Raw genomic sequence first — 21902 nt, forward strand, 5'->3', positions numbered from 1 at the left:
TCTAGTCTTAATGAAAAGTGCTGGGGAGACTAACATTGACACTGGGGACTGAAGTTCTCATTTATCCAGATTACAGACAGCTGGCAGTGGCAACGTGAGGGTTAAGTCAAGTCTAAATGCTGATCACATTTCAGCATTAACGAGTGGTGTTTTTTTGTGCTAAGGCTGTTGGGTACCAGCCCACTGGAACACAGGCGCCAACAACAGACCCAGCAGTTAATTCCAGCACCATAGCAAAGGGCCTTGTGGCAGGTAGAACTCTTGGAGCCACACAGACAGCTAGTCTACGCTTACCTTGTTTCCCAGGAACTGGTTAGGCAGAGTCCAGAAGGACTCAAGATTAAGGAAACGCCTGGACAGGTCTAACAACTGGAACTCCTCCATCTCTGGGTTGATAAGGATTTGAGAGCTGGTCAGGGGTGGGCTCACAGGCTTAGAGGGCAGAGAAACATTGACCCCTGAAAATACAAAGAAACGCACAAGTCAACAATGTTCCAGGTGGGTTCTTACAAAGGTAAATTATGCCCTATAATTAGCCTGAGATAGACTGCTTGCACATGTTTCAGCCGACTGTGTGGACTCTCACAGCTAAAGACACTGTAGATGTGAATATTCGATTGATTGCTGTCTTGATTATTCAGGTCATTTAGATATTTCAGCACAGCACAACCATATCTAAAAGTCTAAGTGAACCGTAGTCAACAATATCACAAAACAACCACGTAATTCCTCACAAAGGTACTGTATGCTCGACTGCCAGGACTGAGATTTACAGCTTGCAAGCCCATGATAATATTATGATATCAGCTGACAAAGCATGTGCTTTCTGTAAAACAGCATTAATAAAATCACAAAACATCATTTAAGAAGGAAGGCTCTTTAATGTTAGCATCGCTTCCTAAGCCATACACTGATAGAGCAAGACAATGTCAAGTTAACCACCTGCTGCTGAGAAAGTGCACATCTTCATGATAGAAAGCAGGACATAAAAGAATTAACATGTGATGTAATATTGAAGAAGACTGATGCTAAGCAGCTCTGTGGAGCCACAGGCCGGCCTCACCTTTAAAGTCATCTTCCTCAGTGAAGCGCAGCCGGATTTGGTTTCTATAGCGACGGGTGCTCTGGCAACTCTTGGTGATGCCAAAGCAGAAGCAAGAGACGCAGCGAGAGTTGGACTCGATGCTGAAGTGACCACCGGGACAGGGGCCTGGAAGAGAATGAACCACCAGCAAGTATCGATGAGTACTCCCAGCTTACACTGAAGCTACGTTATTACAGGGGGGGTGGACAATGGACAGCACTTACTGGAAACGGTCCACTCTGCTTTAGACAATAGGGAGCCAAAATCCTAACTAAAGTGAAAACAAATACAAAGTATATGTTGAAATCAGTAATAAAAGTGCAAATACACACATTTTATTAGGTGAGACAGTGCTTTGGAAAGTTAGAATAAACCAACATACCATCTCTGAAACAGTCAAAGGTTTTATGAACTGCAAATTTTATTAATCAAAATGGGCATTAAAAAAAAAAAAAAGTTCTGTAGTCGCCTGACCTAAGCACCACGTTACTGGATCCTCAGCTGATGCACTATCCTTGCACTGTTTCATTACTGCTATGTCATTGTAGAAATAAATAGTTGTAATCCTACTGTAACTTATTGCCTCTTAGTAGTAGAATTTGCACTTACTGTAAACTATACTGTATTTAAATATCGATTTTGCCTTGTAACACCTGTAAAAATCACCTTGGATAAATAAATAATTTACTGATGCTTTGGCTTGCTATGGTTTTTTTTTTATTTCTGGGTAGAACACACAGACATCATTAACACCTAAAATTGTGAGCTTTCTAAAAGTCTGGGGTACTTTAACGATGAATGGAAAGTGAACTTTACCTGTGAAATCGAAAGTGCACAATTTCAAAAAGACAAAAAAAGCCTTTTACCCTAAAGTGTAAATTACTTCATTTCTAACAAAAATGTTGTTTAAAAAAGCACCCTTTCAAGTTACGAAAACCCTGCCCTTTATAAATACAGGCTGCGTTTATTTCTAATTGTCTACCCTACCTTCAATGTTTTTTTTTTTCTCCTTTTAAAAAAATGCAGTAAATTGAAAATCAGACCCAAAGATTTAATTGTTTCGGTTCTTCGGTCAAGCTGAATGCTTCTGGTGTTTAATATTACTGCCCTTGTGTGGCAATACACTCTGGCCATTGCTAATACTGACTTTTCTGAAACTTGTCTTATAAACAGGTAATTATTAGGTAAATCGCTTTGAAGCTTTCTGATTTCCATATTATGCATTAGCCGTCGTCCTTTGTTATTTTTTCACATAAATTGTAATCTGAAAAAAGGAACTATTAGTTACAAGTTAGTAAAAAATGTAATCTGATTACATGTCACGGGTGTTACTCCCTAACACTTCTGTAAAACAAGTGTGATTAAACCTGCCTTGCTCGATCATAAGCACTCCGTCAGGAATCCCAAACACCATCCCCTTGGCATTGATAGCCTCACACGTATAGGCCCCCTGGTCAGCATCCTTCACGTCACGAATCACCAGAGTTCCTTGTCCATTCTTACTGCTCATTGTAATTCTGAGGAATGAGATTGAGATGAACACTGAGCGCTATACATCTCAACACCTTGTACTGAAATAATGCCCAAAGAGTTCTCTTAATGCAAAGCAGGAAACGGGTGAGGTTTCGGGTGATAGTAATGTGCAAATATCCAAAAGCAAAGTCTATGCTGGAAGAGGAGATCGCAATGGTCTGTCCAATACTGTAACAAAATAAGTCAACTAAATACAGCCAATACTCATTAAAACAAACTCTGATTACACACATTTCCTAATACTACAAATGTTCAACATGGTCCCAAATGTAGCAATACAAATAATACAAATTCACAGAACACAAATTTCCTGTTTTGACAAATTATTTTGGAGCCCTCCTGGGGAAGAAATATTTGAAAACGGATTGTCCTCATTCAACCGCTGAGTGTAAAGGATATTGGGAAATGTATTGACTTGTATCCAGATTAGCACGTCTGTACTGTATTTTAGTGCTGATCTTGTAATGCATTTTGAGTTGCCATAAACAGTTTTCAATTTGCCATAGTGCTCATGCATCAATGCCATTTCCATGAAGCAGCGTAAAGAACTTGCATTATCCTTGCAGACAGCAGTGGAGAGATTTCAACATACCAGCGAACACTTTCAGGATGCAATAACACAGGCTTATGAACAGCAAACTGTGGATGCAAGTCGTCAGCATTTCTGATTTGCTCAATACACTGATGTTGAGGATGCCTTGCTTTTGTGATTGAAAAATGCCTGTGATCAGAATGGGACATGCGGATTTCATCTGCAGTTCATTTGCAATGTACACTTTATTAAAAGTTCACTTACAACTATTTTCAATAAAATGCACAGTACTTTTAAATGTGTAATACTTTTTACTGCACTGTAATTGAAAAATAGATTTCAGTGTTACTGTAATGGTCATTATGAGCTAGCACGGATGTTATTCATAGCTCTTTCAATAACGCAGTCCTAAAATGCTTCCTAAAATGTCAAACTATAAAAAGAGGGTGCTCTGATATCACAGTACTTTGTGCATGTATTTATTACTTCTCTCTTCATCTAGTTCTGAAAGCTGAGGTCTGGCCAGCAAGCACAGAACTACTGCAGTGAGCAGATGGTCAAGAGGAGTCCTACAAACATGGGATTGACAGCCATGGTCAGCAGGGAGCTCACATGGGCCGACACAGTAAGAGCCAAGGTCACAGTGCCCAGGCCTGCTATTTATTAATGCCAACAATGGCAGCTGCTCCGGCAGCCTACGCGGTACCCGTCTGCTTTGCCAGTCTTGTGTGCTTTCATCTTACCTGGCACTGGCAGGAATGTGCCCCCAGTTGAGCCTCCAGGTGATAATGGGGGTGGGGACTCCAACTGCTGAACAGGAAAAGGTCACCGTCTCACCACGGGCTGCAGTGATGGTCTCTTCAGGGGGGCTAGTCACCTGAGGAGGGGCTGGAGAGGGATGGAGATATCAGGAAGAATGAAGCTGACAAGAGCTCTTTCCCACACTCCATTTCCACACAATGAAGTAAACTACAGTAACTTTATAGTGCACACGGTTCACACGGTCAACTTAATTTGCATCTCGAATTCAAGGCAATGTGAAATACTGTACAGCCTGGGAGATACGTCCTAATAAATTGGCTAGGCAGTGTGTGTATATGACCTGCGTATGTACGTATATACAGGCTAGTTCATAGACTAATACTCTCAATAACATGGTAAAGAACATAGTTTAAGCAGTTCTCTAAATATGAGAAATGTATATAATATAGGTAAAATATGGAAAGATTCACCAGATTCTTATACAAATTGGCTCTCTACACTTCCACTACATCTCTGTTGCCCTGTCGACAGAGAATGTATTAACCAGAGTGATGTTCAATGTAAGCTTCCCAGTAAGTAGGCTTCAGAGCTTGTCTGTTCCTGAATGGCGCCTCAAACTATGAAAGTAAATACAGCTTTCTGAGCTTCTAAACATGTAACTCATTTCATTTGATAATGTGTGCTCAGCTGCGGTTTGTTTAGGTTGTATTGCCAGTAATGTAAGTAGTTTTCTTTTAGTGGTATTTGTTTCTAGTATTGAGTTTGTTTTATTATCATTGTGAAGCACTTCTATACCACAAAAGCCACGTGATCCTGCCATCAGAAACACACTCCTGTAATCCAGTCAGCAGTGTATATTTATACATGTCAGTCAGTTTACTTACTGCATCCATACTCATCGGACCTGTCTGAGCAGTCCGCCTCCTCGTCACATTGGTAGCTGGCTGGGATACAGACTCGATCGGTAACGCAGATGAACTGATCTGGGGCGCAAGTGTCACCTGGACCCTTGGTGGCTAGTGAAGGACAAATAAAAAGCCATTTTAAAATGACTTGCAGGACTAGGCTATTACAAAATGAATAATCTTCATAGCAAAATCAGCTTCATGGTAAAACTTTTCCATGACACATAACCAAAATGTATTTAAAATACCATATTTTAATGCAAGTTCCAGACATTAAATGCCAAGTTTAAGGCACACAAAGTATGACAATTTGCCTAAACCATCATTTGACAGTGTTAACTGATGACCAAGGGAATGGCTTAACATGCTATGCAATGAGAAACTTATTTCCAACCCCGCTATAATGAATACCGTCCCTGCTTTCTCTATCCCACCCCCCCCCCGCCACTCACGGCAGTACTCCTCATCAGAGTTGTCTCCACAGTCATTGTCCCCGTCACATCGCCACAGCTTCAGGGCACACCTGCCATTGCGACACTTAAACTCATTGGGCTCGCAGGGGGATGGAGTGCCTGGAAGAGGAAAGAAAGACGAGAGGTCTCAAGCATGCATGCAAACCATCTGAGCTGCAAATCGTACTTCTTCCAAACTCGACTGGGTTTGGCATGTAAACTTTGTGCATGTGTTTCCAGATTGAAAATAATCAATTAAGGACTGACACTTACAATAGGATTTGTTATATCATCTGTATTTTCCGAATATTTAAAATGTCTTCCCTGAATCCCTATTATGTGTGTTCTGTATGACTCGGTTTCTGCTTTATCATTCTTTCCCATGCTTACTAACGTTTCCAGCAAAAAAAAATCATTCTAAAGAATACTCCTCAAGACTGATTGTGGGGGAAGTGAGTGTTGCTCCTGTGGGTTTCTGTGCACAGTAACTAATACACAACAAGCCTTAAGGTCTTTTCATAAGCAACTTTAGTAAGTTTGTAAGCGTGACAATAGAAACGTATACAGAATGTAATAGATATTTAACAGGAAGGAAGGAAGGAAGGAAGGAAGGAAGGAAGGAAGGAAGGAAGGAAAGAAAGAAAGAAGAAAGAAAGGAGTAAAATTATGCAAATCAATATCACACGATTTCCTCACCACAGTTGAGCTCGTCGCTCCCGTCTCCACAGTCCCTCTCCCCATCACAGAGGTAGTCTCGGAGGATGCACTGACCACTCTGGCACACGGCTTCATCCACTCGACAGGGCCTTCTGGGGGTGGGTTTCACGGGACCAGGGAGACCATGGATACCGTTTCTCGGCGTGGTGTGAGGAGGCAGGGGCCGAGGGGTGATCACTGGCCGCACAGTTGTCGTGGGGATAACTGGGGGTGCGGTTCTGACTGGGGGTGCAAGTGTTTGTAAATCTGCAGGTGGAAAATAATATCACTGAATGTTTCAATTCAGAATTATGTCAAACAATTGATCACAATGACTCGCTTTAATGTGTATCAGTTGATGGTATTATGCAAGCAGCCAAAATGACAGGCCTGTACTGTGATGGGCAATTATATTCCTACTCTAGAAATCAACACAGATGCCAATACTGGAAATTAGCATGATGAAAAATATCTACCAATATTCTTTCATTGTTTGGAACAGTTAACTGTACATAGTATTGCTTAATGATTTAAGTCACCTGATTTTAATCATAATCCAGAAGGTTCATAAGCAACATGTTAAAACACCACAAGTTAGTTTTTTTTTTGCCGTTTGCTTATTTTTAAATACATACTACATAAACAACTTTTATTTTGAGTAATTTAGGTCTTTCTGAAGAATGTCACACTTTTGTTTTCAATGTATGAGACACATTAAACTCAGCTGAAGTCAGTTTCAAAAGCATGTATTGGAAAACAACAAAACTGAATTCATTTTCATTATAATATTAGTGTGGGGACAAATTGAATAATCAAATAAACATGGCTTGAAATGTGTTTGTTGACAAAAATGACTGTTTGTACCCCCTATGTGGTATATTTACCCCAGAGAGATTGTTTTTCACAGTAATATAGAACAAACTTATTTCAAATATTTTATTTCGAAATTAAAGAATATTTGGATATTCATTATCATTTTAAAAGAATATGCCAATGTTAAAAATATGTGTTCGTCACTGCACTAAATATACTGATGCACAAAAGAAAAGCAACATTCTAATTGGTCTAATGGATTTAATCAAATATTTTTTAACCTAGATATCTAACAAATTCACAGAAAATGTGAACACAAATACAGCTCAAAAGAATCATAAGTTTTCAGTATGAAATGTGACACACTGTCAAAATGAAAACATTCCAAAGTTAGTATCAGGTATGACCACCCTGAGCATTAAAGCAATCCTGGCAGCGTTGACGCATAGACCTGATCAGCCTCTGGACAGACTGCTGTGGGATGTTCCGCCACTCTTCCTGTGCAGCGGCAGCCAGCTGGCAAAGGTTTGCTGGTCAAGGTTCTCTCCTGTGGATGGCACTGGCGATTTGGGACCACAGATGTTCTAGTGGACTCAGATCAGGAGAAAAGCTGGCCACGGCAAGACCTCGACATTGTTTTCTTGAAGTCGTGCAATTGTAATCCTAGTGCTGTGTGGTCTTGCATTGTCTGCTGGAAAATCGGCACTTCCGGATTGGCTTTCAGGAATGGAAAAACTGTTGCCTCAAGGACTTCAGTGTATCGCTGAGCAGTTAGGTTGCCCTCAATCTGAACCAAAGGCGTTCTTGTGTTAAAGGAGATTCCTCCCCACATCATCACACTTCCACCTCCCCACCGGTTGGCTTGAACAACGCAACAGTCAGCATAACGCTCACCACGACGTCTCCACACGTTGTTTTCCGTCCATCAAGAGCAAAACGGCATTCATCGGTGAATAAAGTCGGATGTGATGGTCCTGGGCTGGTGTGGTGACCCTCTGTCTTCCAGGACGTGGCCTGTCCCTCACAGAGACGGTTTCCTGGTTTCTCTGGACTAGTCTGCTGATTGTTGAAGTAGAACCTCTCATTCTCCGGGTAACTTCTCTCACAGACAGGCTGCCTTCAATCATGCCGATAGCAACCAGGCGATCATTATCACTCAAGCGGGGCATGGTCGTATCTTCCGCTGTTCTTGCGTTAATTAAAACCATGTCTTTTCAAATGGCTATTTATACAGATTCTTAACTAATTTTGGCAATTTTAACTCAAATACCAAACATTGAGCAGCTGGCGTTTTTATGAAATCACATTACTTGAGCTCAGTATTTTGTTATCCCAAGGAACAATACTACTCAAAACAATCAACAAACCTATCTGCTCACTATTTAAAATGTAAATAACATTATGTGCGTGCCCAATGAGCTATTGATGTTTTCATTGTGCATCAGTATATTATAGATCTATAAGAAACTGGATTTAGCTATACACGCTTGACTGCCAAAGCAAATAAGAAAATACAATTACTGAAAAAGTCTGGATATGTTAAAAATCCATTAGGCATTTCAGCACCAATATGAATGCACAGGTAGCCACAGAGATCTTACCACAGCCAGTCTCGTCCGACATGTCCCGGCAATCTGCTCGGTTGTCACAGCGATATTCCAGAAGGATACACTCGCCATCCCCGCAGGCGAACTCATCCGACATACACTGACGGGGTCTTGGGATCACTGCGGGAGGAAACAAGAGAAGGAGGCAATTAGAAAGACAATATTACTAACATTTGACCACTTGCTTGCAAGCATACCAAAACTGTAACAATTAGTTTATTTTAGTCTTGCTAAAACAAGCACCACAGTTTTTACTGTATGTATCTGGATAGAAGCCACAATTGAATTCCAAAGTAAGGGGGAGCTAAACACTCCACACCATAGTTTTTCAATCATGTTTTATATGGTGTTTGACAAGAGGACAATTAAAGAGGATATTCAATCTGGAAACAAGACTGACAAATGGTTTAATCAAGCATAAGGATGTGACCTTTTGGGATATGGGCAAGAGTCAACCAGGACCAAACTGTAAAACCCCTTCTATTAGCTAACCAGTAGTTTTAATTATTTTTTACCCATTTAAAACGCCTAACTTGCTGCTAATTGCACTCTAATGCACAATACAACAGTCTTGCTGTTTGTCCATGTAAATGAATGCCATGTGAAGTTTCTAAAGTAAACTGAAAGAACACAACTATTGTTATATTGTGAAGAAGTTTGGACTAACTTTGAATCTGACCAATTTTCCTGCCACAGCACTACAAGTTCACTTCCTGTGCTCCAGGAAATAGGACCCCCAACTAAGCTTTATACTGCTTTCGGTTCTGCCCTGAAGACATCTGTGTGATGTGTTTTTAATTAGGTTAATCACGGTTATCTTTAATCGTGCTTTAACTCACATTAATTGTGACTTTCTCCCTAGGTAGTAGTTCTTTCTCTCTTTCACTATTTTTCTGTCTGCTTTTCACATGTTGTTGTTTTTTAAAGCCCTACCACTGTTCTCTCCCACAATAGAGGAAGGACTGAATCAAAATAATGCCTGGTTTAATTACATGACACTTAGGACTGTTGAAAGCGTTGGGAGTAAATCTAAAGGAGGGTTGAACTCATTGGCTGAAAGCAACAGTAGTGTGTAGAAAATCCATGCACATCAAAAAAGTGTCAGCTGAGTGATATTCACACAGCAAATAACAGACTGACCCAGAGCATGCAGAGGAGTCTTTTATAGCAGGCAGAGGGGAGGGGGCCATGGGACATTCACCCGGCTTTGGCACAGATTACCAGGACTGTCTTTTAACAACTTGATAACGAAAATATTCTGCTAAACGTACTTATTTTAAATGTTTTAACTCCCATGAATTGCGTCTTTCTCCCTAGTTTTCTGTCACACACAGCTCTGTTCTTTCACCAGAGCTGCTCTTCAGGTCCAGTTACCTGCCATAGGCATATACAAGTCCACTGCTTTTCCATGGATTTGCTATGCATTTACCATGATTTATTTTAATATGCTTTACCATACCTCTCTGGGATTTACAATGCTTACATATGCTTTAAAATGCTTTTACTAGGATTTTCCACTTTGTTATGCTTCTACTATGTTAAAGAAAAACAAATGCAATTTGAAATGACCTACTCTGTCCAACTGTCTTCATTAAGTTAGAATGGTTATTTAAAAAAAAAAAATGGATCTCTCTAGTACAAAAGGCCCCCTTTACTGGTTACCTTTTTCATTTTCAAACTCATTTCCCCCTCAGAACAGATGGCTTCAAACCTGTTGAGACATCTTTTTTTTGGACGCTTCCCTGCATACTAATCTTACTTAAAAGTAAAGTCTTTAAAATTACAAAATAATGTTGAGCAGCATGTTCCTCCTGTGAGACCAAAGGGTACAGCTGCCGAGCACGTAGGGTAACTCACACAGCTGTCAGGGGCCGCAGGAATTGAAGCTTCCTTGTGATACCAGGTGTGTGTGTTACTAAGGGAGAGTTAATCAGGGTTTACAGTGTCCATGCAGCAGACACACACACACACACACACGATACAAACCTAGGAACTCCATTGTTTCCGGAGGTGGTGGGGTTTGTGCTAGAACCGAAAAGAGTAAGTTAGCAAGACGTAAAAACAATGCTACTTATGCATCTCCAAAGGATAATCCATCAGAATAATCCATTTGAGCAAGATGGCTACATTCCAAGAGCCTCTTCACCTCCCGGCAAATGTTTCAGGGATAAGGGCGGATTGGCTCCAGTCCTGGGCAGTGTCTTAAACTGACACAAAATAATTCCATACATCTTACCTGACGCGTACTTCCATTTGCTTTATTGAAAACTTGCTATCTGGTACTACACTGGGTTAAAGTGATCCGTTTGCAAGGCATGCTTTCAGGGAGTGTTGCACTTCCTTGTTCATTTCACCTGGAGAATAAAACTGTCCCCAACCCTTTAATGCCTGCTTTCCTGTCATTCAGCAGTCAGTTGCTTCTTCTGTTGACTGACATGCTTTCAGCCAGTAACATGACCCAAAAGACAATGGGAAATAAAGCAGTGACAGACCATGAAACAATGAGAACTTTATTTAACTTTGTGTACTACCAAATATCATGATTTAAAATAAAAAAATACATGTTTGCTACCAAGATGCACATTTAAGACCTATGTAGCAAATGGAATTGCACTGCATGTAAGATGTGTAACTATTTTGTGAGCTACAACCTTTTCAATGTGTACAATGTCTTCTGGCAGGAGTGGAAGGGGGAGCAGTAGGCAGGTCCTGGAGTGTAGGGTGTGCAGTTCACATTAAGACACAGTCTAGACGTTCATACCCCTATTCTTAAACAAAATCCAGACTAAACCTCTCCTTGAGCAAAGGCATCTCTTGCAACACGCCTGCACCACCACAAACACACAGACGCCTTGCTTGCTCGTGATTGGAAGGGTGGTTTTTCAGGTTCTGGTTTAAACTTAGCTGTGTTCAGACTACCAGCAGTATCCGACCAGTCCCCCAGAGAACGGTTCTGACCAGACTGGGCTGAGATCTATTCTGTTCAGACACTATTTATTAATTTTCATTACTTCCATTCCATCACCATCCAAAACAACACATTGCTAAGAGAGATTGATGTTGACATTTTCCAGATGACTGTGGATTTTTCCTGACAGAAAATAGAAGTTTGCTAAATTTAAGGCCGAAAAAGACAACGTAACCGAAAACATTTAGTCGTGTATTTCTTTGTGACTGCCAACAAGCAATATGCAAACATGTTCAACCTGTACTTTTACAATGGCTTGGTAGAGGACATTGCAAGTCCAATCCATATTTAACAGGAAAGCCTTCAGTAAGGATGTATACGTTTCTGTTAATCCTGTATCTCCAGTCTTCTGAAATCCGCTCTTAGACCTCCCTAAAATTGAGGGAACACAAAGCCACTTTTTCAGGAAGTGGCTTGAAACCTGATTCCAGGGGACCTAGTTTGAGGCAACTGAGCTATATCAAACTCCGTCTCCCCTGGTGTGCCATGCAGTGACCTGAAACTTAGTCTTCTGAAATCAGGTTCCAAGCCACAAAGTGGCTTTGTGTTCCCTCAGCTTTATATGGACCTGAGCTGCTTGAAAAGCAGTCAAAACAGTAAATACAAGGTATAGTGCTGGAGACACGAGGTCCCAAAGTAGTGTTTGCATCTTACCTACTCCGAGACGTCTGAACTGAAAGCCCTCCACGGAAGTGCTATAGGAGCCGATGGACCCCTCTTCAACGACAGAGTAGAGCACGCTGCGGATCATCGCATCGTTGGTGTTGAAATCCGATCCCACATCCAGCTCAACAAACTCATACCCATCGATCAGCCTAAAGGGTAGAATTCAGTAACAGCTAAACCATGAGGGGATACATTATCAAAGCTCTCTATTTACATCTTTTCAGTAAAAACAAGAAAAAACAAAATCACATAAAGATTAAAACATGAAGTAGCTTTGAATGTCACTTTGCTTCCCCTTTTTTCAGTATTATTGTATGGTGTTTGCAATCAGTGCATTGGGGTGCATCCGAGTTCTGTTTCTCTAATGCAGAGTTACCATTTTTCTCTAAAATCGTCCTTTACCTGGCAGATTCTCCAGCTCAAAGCAAATTAAACCTGTGTATATGAACACCAGAACCAACTACTTTTGTGGGGGATACTGGTGCTTTTTTTAAAACTACACTTCTGGGCTGAGTCAAGGTAGTTGGACACATACTGTCACTTCACTCAGACCGCTTGCTTAGGAAATACCTTCAAATGCCTTTATTGATAATCATCCCCTCTTCAAACACATGCTCATTTATTAATGCAAAAATGGTCTCAAGAGCAGTGGCCCCCCCATGTGTAAATACCGATACAGAGTAACAGGGTGGGTTACTCGCTGGTAAATCAGTTCTGAATTAGCAGTAGATGTTAAAAGTTGATTACTCACTTGATTAGCACCACGCTGACATCCTGATTTCCGGGAATCTTACTATATTCAGATTCAAGCTGTGAGGGGGAAAAACAAAAGAGTGTTAGTAACATATATCCCTGCCAGGGCTCTAAATACATTGAGGAGACTCCTTGAATGTTTACAGAGCACTGTAGCTAATCCAGTGAATGTGGATGGCTGAATAACCTGGACGAGTCCCTGAAAGGGTCAGTGGGTTCTTTACAGAGATCCTCGTAAGTGAAATAAGCACAGCTTCCATGCTGGAGTATTCTCTTTATGGAAGAAGTACAAAGCAAACCTAAATAAGAAAGCTGATAACAGATTTACTATCCTCAGATCAAACTCTGCATCTGCTTAGAAATGTCATTTGTAACAGTGCAATTAACCAAGTCCTTCTGTCATTGGATTTGAATGATTGCAACATAGACCCAAAAATGAGATCCAGTAAAACCAAAAAACTAAACTGTAGCGTTGAATACAAAACAGTTATTCAGAGCTAGACCCTAATGGGACTTACAGTGGGTATGAGTTAGGGTTAGGGTTGGATACAAGCTTTTGTAAGTGAAAGCACATATTCATTGAAGGAAAAAAAGGAAGAGTTTAAATCCAATTGGATTTAATCTCGGAACAAGTAGAAACCTGTTGTGTGCTCTTACTATTTCCATGCATCTCAAAAGGAAAAGGCTAAATCCAAATTTTCATCGGCTATGCTGAAACAAGGATTTTAAAAACAGTATGCTATTGTAGTTTGCTTACCGTATCAACGACAGCGTCCGATATATCCTGAAACTCTTCAGAGTAAATGTCTTCCAGCTGCGGTCCGTAGCGTAGCGATTTGGTGAAGTTCACAAGGGCTCTGTAGTATACTAAAAACAACAGAAACAGAATACAGTTATATTCCTATACATGTGTGTAAACTGCAAGTATAGCATGGCGTTAATCATACTGGTAAGGAGAAAAGATGCAGCAACCTCAAAAGTTGATGTTATGTTTGTTTTTAAATGAGAAAGATACATTTTTATAAAAGTGATTTCCATTGCTGCAGGCTGAATGGCTCAACTGCATTGCACAGGCTTCCTTCATTGTCTCAATCATCAAGCCCATGTAATCTACACCACAAAAACAGATTAGGTACCAATATAGATCGCAATATAGATACATATTGGCCATACTCTCATTTACCATCCATGTACAGTAGTTAGCAGATATTCCTTATAGAGTTCTATTTTCCTAAAACACTTTTTTTCCCCCCCAGGTTACAGTAATATATGTGAGCTTCATTCAGTTCTTCTAAACTAGGCAATGCTGGTGAAGTATGTTCACGATAGAAAACTGAGATGAAGTATCATTATTATTGTTTATTTGTTGAAAATCATTTAAAAGAAATTGGAATGCGAAGAGACAAGAGAAAACCTATTTTCACAAAAGCCAAATGGCCTTAAGCACAGTATCCAATAATAATAATAATAATAATAATAATAATAATAATAATAATAATAATAATAATAATAATAATAATAACACTTTGTTCAAAGCCAAGGTTATCCGGACCCCAGACCTGGGCTCCATTACAACTGTGCAATTCATATTGATTGACAATTGCAATGGAATTGTAATTTTAGCTGATCCTTGGCACACCTGCTTAACTATAATTATACCATATAATTGAGTACAGTTCAATTACACATTTATTTGTCATTCAATCATTATTTCTTATATTTTCAACCACTTTTGGTGGCCCCATTTGTTTGGAAAAAAAATAAGCTCTATAGTATGCTTCTGTATTTGTACCTATGATTATTGCTTGGGTTATTTTAGAACAAACAGAGGAAACATGTTGATGTATCTTATAAATTGCAATTACTGCAATATAATTGTGACTGAACAAAATAGCATTGTAACTGTAATTTCAGAAAACAATTCTGCCTTAATAGTAGTTAGAATTGCCCCTGGTCTGCCAGACACACTGCCAAAGGCATGCCTTCAGAGAGTGTTCTGTGTTCTAACTTCTGCTGTAAGTGGGATCCGAATGCTTCCCTCCAGTCTCACATTCCCAGTACACCTACACAGGCAGATATGCACATCTGTGCGGCTTCCTCAGTATGCGCCAGCAAAGGAGCCATCGTACAGGCGAGGATAGGGCAGGCATCGAAGAAAAGTTTGAAATCCATTTACAGGGAGTAAGAATGATCCCAATTAGCATCTCCAAAAAAAGAACCGAAATAACAGGTTTCATGTTAGTGACATGCAGAGCTCCTGGCAGTCTTATTTGTGGTGTGCCAGGCAGATCAGTGTATGCTCAGAATATATTTTTGGCACACTACAGGCCAATTCTGGGGATGAGTTTCCTCTATTTGTGGTTGATGATGATACATTACCCACATGTGATTAAGAAAAGGGTTCCTGCGTAGGTGTCATGTGTCCATGCAAAAGAAACTCGTGCCCCACATGGTGGGAATGTGCCACACGTTAAACAAATAGATTTAGTATCATTTTAAAAGCTTATTAAAACAGGCTGTCCCTCTTTCTGTTTAAAAGAAGGCTTTAAAATTTTTTATTTCTTCTACGAATTGGTTTGCTGTTCATCTTTTAGCTTTGCAGACTATCTTCACTTTGACTCGGATGAAGCCAATATTTCCTGTCACAATACTTCACTTCCTGTGTTCCAGGAAATTGGACCCCACCTGAGCCTTGTGTCAATATTCTATGCTACCCATTGGGGTTCTATTATCTGGAACACAGCAAGAGTATTTGGAGACCGGAATAAATTAGTTTCACTACAGTCTGGAAACCAACAGTATACACAATGGGCTTGTGAGCATGTTGCCATGGCAAATAAAGGCAAGAGAATGTTGTTCAAGGCCTTGTTTATGGGTTTATGGGAGTATACAAGGTGACAAACATTGAAAATTCCTGAAACCAAAGGTAATGGCTGATAGAACGTCCAGTTTTGACTACCAAAATACATGACTTCACTACAGAGAAGGGCAACTTCTACTTTCATCCCAGGACTTAATGCCATGAGCTATGAGGACAGCTTGATAGAATACAAGACAAAACATAGCACAGAGATTAGACAACAGGACAAGCAACATCTAAAAAACTAGGAACAAATAAATAAATACATAAAAATGATATGCTGACCCATTAAATTAGTTCCCCATTAGTAGGGGCAAATGGTGTGCTAGGAAGAGACAAGCCTTGATGGGCCAAACAGCCTCAATCATTTCTGCTGCTTTTGTGCAGTTTAACAACGCAGTTTTGTTGCATTTTGACTTCTACCAATAACTTCCCTTTGTGAATCTCAATAAGCCATAGAGTTTATAGCTCATAGACCATAACTTTTTTTTTTTATATGGTGCCAAATAACTGCATGTCAACCAAAATAACATTTAGCCTAAAACAGAGAATCTTAAAATAACTTGACTCTCTGGAATTCATTGTTCACACCCTGACACTAATACAGAAGCAAACACTGAGCTCACAGCTTATTTCAGCTTCTCTGCCCTCTTCCCAAAAGGAAGTCCAATATTTGCCCCACTCCTCACAGTGAGGTGCTAACCTTTTGAAGCGTCACGTTCAAGAAGTCATGTTATCTCTCTCTCCCTCACACAGACCTCCTCAAACACACAGAAAACATGCCTCTCAGGCCGGGATCCACTCACACTTCAGAGATGGTAGGTCAAACACTCATCAGCATCACATTCCAAGCCATACAAGACCACAATGTCTTATTGGCATTCTATATTAACTGGTAACACTGAGGAAGACATTAGCTACATGACTGTCAACTTTTCTAGGCATTTAGACAACAGAGCCACCATATTTATCTAGAATATACATAGTGCAAATATTTAGGGACGAACTAGAACTAACTAAAATCTGGAGTGGATTTTTTTTTTCAGGAGTTTGATGTTAAAAATTGCTCCTCCCTTATAGCTGCATGAACTTATATCAGTAAAACTACAGACTCTCTTCACTCCCTCTCTACAGGTGTACCGCAAGGATATGTCCTGGGAGCTCTTGTGTTCTCGCTACACCCGCTCGCTAGGTACTCTCATCTCCTCTTACCACCTTTACACTGATGATGCCCAGATCTTCCCCTCCATTGGCTCCCACATCTCAGAATGCCTCTCAGCTATCTCAACTTGGACGCATTCTCACCACCCTAAACTCAGCTTCTCTAAATCTGTCCTCCTTTACTTTCCTTCTGCTTCCTCTCACTCCTCTGACCTCCCCATCTGAGTCTCCACTGACTATCACTCTTTCTCCATCTCCTTCTGCTTACTCTTGACCCCTCTCTCTCCTCCTCTCAACACATCTCTTCCCTGACACACAGTTGCTGCTTCTTTCTTTGCAACATCTACTTACTCCGCCCAACTCCTGGTCCAAGCTCTTGTACTCTCCGGATTGGACTATTGTAACTATCTTTGGTGGTCTCCCTGCTTCGGCTATCCACTCCACAATTCTGCTGCTCGTCTTGTATTCTCCCAACCTCGCTACTCTCATCTACCCCTCTACTGGCTACCTATTTCTGCTCACATTCAATTAAATTGTTCTTGCCTGTCGCTCGCTACACCACACAGCCTCCTCCTATCTCCCTACACCCCCTCTTGCCCTCTCTGCTCCTCCTCTACTGGCTCTGATCATGCCTTCCCTCCACTCTCCATCCTCCAGTGCCCGCTCCTTCTCTTCCTTAGCCCTTCTGTTGTGGAACCAGATTCCGGAGAACTTCAGGACTGCTCCGTCTCTCGCTACCTTCAGCCACCTCCTCAAGACCCACCTGTTTAGACTGCACCTGTGGATCTCTTGATCTATCCCTCCTACCAGTATGAACTGGACTAGCCTGACCTACGCACCACGTTACTGGATCCTCTGCTGATGAACTATCCTTGCACTACTGATATGTCATTGTACAGTATATAACTTTGTAATCTTAACTTGTTGCATCCTAGTTTATATTGTATTTTAGTAGTATTATTTGCACTTACGTCTATACTGTACAGTACACCCTCGCTATAACGCCCTTCATTATAGTGAATCTTTTGCTCCTTCGTTGGGACAGCCGCCATGTTGAGTTTCAGCAGAGACATGCAAGTGAAGTCACGTGACAAATTAACTCAACTTGGTTGGGTGTAGTGCAACAAAAAATGCTGAAAACTGAATTCGTGAGGAGAAAAAGACAACACTGCAAAATTCCATTCCCAAAATGTCAAAATGGAATATCAGTAGCCCTACATCTTAACAAGGGAAGTTCAGAAACCCAGGACTTGATGCAGGGTTAGAGTGGTGAGTTTCAAGCCTTAATAAATAATTAATACATAATAAAAAATAGAAAAAGTTGCATAGACAAGGGATGGGCTAAAAAATACTTTCAGAATGAATATTAGTAATATGCTGTGCTTGGATTTCTTGTTCTTTTCATTTGTCATTTTTCATGTGCATTAAAGTTCAGATCACTGTGGATTATATACTGAAGCAAACAAACTTAGGCTTTCAAGGCATCCAGCAGGCAGATTGTCCCAATATCTGCTCACTTTTTCCATTAGAAAGCCCCGCACACTGAGAGGGAGGAATTGTAAACTGCTGGAAAAGAGCATTCCAAATACTTCATTCATAAATGATATTCCTATTACAGCTATACATAACTGTAGCTGCTTTGTGAAAGGGGGAGACAACACAGCCAAAAAACAAAGGCCCAATTCAAGCTCTCAATCAATACAGCCTCAGGAGCCCACCACTTACATGTGACCTTTGGTCCTCAGTAGTTAGCTTGACTGAGCACAAAAGACTCAATAACTGACATCCAATTTCCAAACTTCTAAACTGAGCCTTTTTTAAAAGGCCTACAAATTTCGGCCTTCTAATCTGTAATGGGGGTGTTTACAAAGTTGCTATTCTATTCTATTAGAAGACAAACTATTCTGAGAGATTAGTACTTCCCAGCTGCAGCTTAGATTCTATGCCAAAATGAGCTCTTGTTAAAGAAAAATGGTAGGCCGAACACTTCCAAATGTTAATTAATATAGTATTCTAGCTAGATTCGGGACTTGTATTTTCTATTTTTGTTGAAAAATACAATCTGTATGATACAGAGAACACGAGACAGGGGGTTCTGAACACTATAAAGTTGGGGGCTGTATCTCTGACAGAGTTTTGTATACCTTGACAGCTTCCAAGATAATGCAGTAATTGGTCTGTCAATTAAATCCACCTTAATTGAGCTTAATTTGACAGGCGTTCACTCAACAGAACTGAACTTTCTTATTATATGGAAAAATACCATTTAAATTGGTTCTGGTGTTGACCTACTACTTGCAGTCCAGAGTACTTTATTAACAACAGTTGGGTGGTCCTCCTGGCATTGAAGATTATTGAAGACCCCTTATATAACAAAGCAACTCCATGTAGCAAGAAGAAAGTAAAGAACACGCCAAGAATTCAATGAACCACAGGATCATTCTCATCAAATGCTTTAAGGCCCCACACACCTAAAGAGCTGCGTTACACTTTTTCCGAAGTTTCAGAAATGTACAGAACAAAATAAGTTTTCCTCTCCCATATGCGACCACCTTCCCCCGTGTGACTCACTGCGTCAAGCCGCAATCCAAAATAAGCACAGTGAGCTAATAAACGGAGGGATTTACAACGTGTTTCCCGTCTGACCAGATACATTCAGGAAACAAAACAATTTCAAACATGTTTTCGAAAGGAACAACACTTTGTTAAAAAGGGCTTTGAACTCCATCCAACACATTAGGCTGACTAAGAGCAGCGGAGGGACATTTATACAATTAACTACTTCAGGGTTTGGATGGAGGGTTAATTAGTTCAATTAAATGGTTTAGAACAGGGTTGGAACAAAGACTAGGAGTGGAAGGCCAGCTTTAGCCAGCCACGGCTTAGAGAACTCTGTTTTGGTTCCATTGACTAGTGCTAGGCCTCAAACCTGAATATAAAGCCATAACAGCCCCAGTTCCACTTGTTGTGGATAATTGTTAACATAAGAGGGAACAAGCTCCACCTTTCTTTTGTGGGTTTTATGTGACAGACCCTCTCATACTTGCTCCCCACATGGAAAAAATCTTTAGCAATCACACCAAGGTGTTCAGCTACAGGAACAGCAGTTATTATTTACACATGTTGGCGCTAGGAGCCAATGGGGTTAGTGCTTAGTGATGTAACATAGTAACCTCCAGAATCATGCCAATGTGCAGTGAAGCAGTGTTCTGAGTGAGAGTTTTCAGCTAAGCTTCCATCAGAAGTAAATGGACGTCAATATTACAAAAATAGACCACTAAATACAATTTACAATTTGATGATTCCTGCATTTTAAAACGACACATTTTGCTAAACAAACCAGTTAGTGTCAATTGAAAATGCACAGCTGTTTGTAAAGTAAGTTTTATAGATTGAGAGAACACTTAGATTTTTTTTTACATAACATAATTCTAATATACTGTATAAAGCTATGGATATTTAATTGAAGGTAATTGTCTGAATAATTATTGGTGCTTTCATGGCAAATTTCATCCAGACAGGTCAAGTGAGGAATTTTCTCCAGTAGCAAATGGCCTGTGATCATTTTGTCCTGACAAAGCACATAAGGTATTGGAAATCCTCTGTTAAGATAATAATGTTAAATAAAGTATTATTGCTATTTTAAGATATAATTCGTGCCGTAATCAAACCACATGGCTTTTATACAATAATCTGGAAATACATCATTATAAAAATAATTTTACAAAAAAATGTTTATCGTAATTACACATTATTTTAACACTAAATTCATAGGCACGTACCATAATTAAATACGGCAGCATATATCTTGATTTCTTATTTTTCTTTGCTGCTAGGAAGGAATTTGCCATGATAGTGCATTCCGACTGTAAGACATCCTTCAAAGACTTTATTAGAGTCGTCAATCCGAGCCCTTGCTGCCCTCCCAGCAGCACCTGGGACAGACAAGACTCCACCAATTGCAGGCTAAGTTCAAGTTATTTTAAATTTACAGTAAATCAGACTCCTAACTGAAGCTTTCACAAAATCACACACTGTGTCAGAAATCTCTCCAAGAATCTCAGACACAACCGCTATGCCCTTTTCTTATCTATACCGAGAATGCCACGCACCCCATCCATCACATTGTGTCTAGCCTTCTGAAGCCCACGCCCCATAACTCACAATTCAGCTTTAAAAATCCCTGTTCAAATATGTTTACCTTCAGGGTAAATGTTCTCTCAGATTTACATGAGAAGATCTTATCTGAAGTTAGAAGTGTGAATAAACACTGTACGACACAAAGAATACAGCTTATCCCAAAAATAAAATAGACATTTCCCAGGGGGTCCACCAAGGAGCGTACAACTTAAATAGATCATCATCAAAGCAGACCACAGGTCTTTTTCAGAAAGTACAGTAGGTCGCAGTGATATTAGCTACAACCACAAAGGACTTTGTACTTCTAACTACATTTAATTGTACACAACATGCAGTGAAAAGTCCTGGCATGAAACATATTTTAAAATGTAAGCTGTACATCTGTTTGGAATAATGGGATTGTGAGTTTTTCTAGTGCTATAAAAACAGTTATTCAGTGCTTTCTCCGGGGTATTGGAAGGGTTTGTGGAGGAAAGAGAGGATGAAAATGAAGGCAGGGTAGGCTTTAGATAGGGTATATTCCTTCAAATGAACAGCTGGCCTTTCTGTATGCAAGTTAAGTTTGTGACAGGGTCTTAGAAAGTTGTTTTAGGACCACCAGTACTTTTAGCCAATCAGATTCATATAAAAGCACTTGCTTGGTATATGTGACTATTCATACCTTCCTTTCAGAATCTTCAGCTCAAAATCCCTTCAGCTGACTGCACTTGAATTGGACCCTTCAGATGACAGAGAAATAGAGCTGGCAGTGGGGGCTCAGGGAGATTTCTATTGCACTAATCACATCCAGGTCATTCTTTAAAACTTCTAAAGCCTCAAAGTGATCTCAATGGAGTTCTCAGAGATGTGTCTATTCTCTGGTACAGCTGAAGTTACACTTGGGGCACTTTCAGACAAGCTCTTTGTTCAAACCATGGTGTTCACTGTTGCATGTTTATACACTGGTGCACCAGATTTACTTGAACAAAAG

The 21902-nt window shown here is 40.2% G+C and overlaps 1 protein-coding gene across 1 annotated transcript in view; it reads right to left on the reverse strand.

Moving 5' to 3' along the window:
• Window positions 1-21902, reverse strand: part of LOC117432294 (basement membrane-specific heparan sulfate proteoglycan core protein) — a 196923-nt gene that overhangs the window by 114412 nt on the left and 60609 nt on the right. Inside the window, exons 4-14 of the mRNA XM_059002103.1 lie at window positions 13529-13638; window positions 12770-12828; window positions 12007-12167; window positions 8379-8504; window positions 5965-6231; window positions 5269-5388; window positions 4796-4927; window positions 3893-4037; window positions 2456-2601; window positions 1064-1210; window positions 295-458 (exon numbers count right to left, since the gene is read on the reverse strand). Of these exons, the coding sequence (XP_058858086.1) occupies window positions 295-458; window positions 1064-1210; window positions 2456-2601; window positions 3893-4037; window positions 4796-4927; window positions 5269-5388; window positions 5965-6231; window positions 8379-8504; window positions 12007-12167; window positions 12770-12828; window positions 13529-13638 (1577 nt within the window). The remainder of the gene's footprint in view (window positions 1-294; window positions 459-1063; window positions 1211-2455; window positions 2602-3892; window positions 4038-4795; window positions 4928-5268; window positions 5389-5964; window positions 6232-8378; window positions 8505-12006; window positions 12168-12769; window positions 12829-13528; window positions 13639-21902) is intronic.

The sequence above is a fragment of the Acipenser ruthenus genome, chromosome 27 (assembly GCF_902713425.1).
Source record: "Acipenser ruthenus chromosome 27, fAciRut3.2 maternal haplotype, whole genome shotgun sequence".
Classification (NCBI taxonomy): Eukaryota; Metazoa; Chordata; class Actinopteri; order Acipenseriformes; family Acipenseridae; genus Acipenser; species Acipenser ruthenus.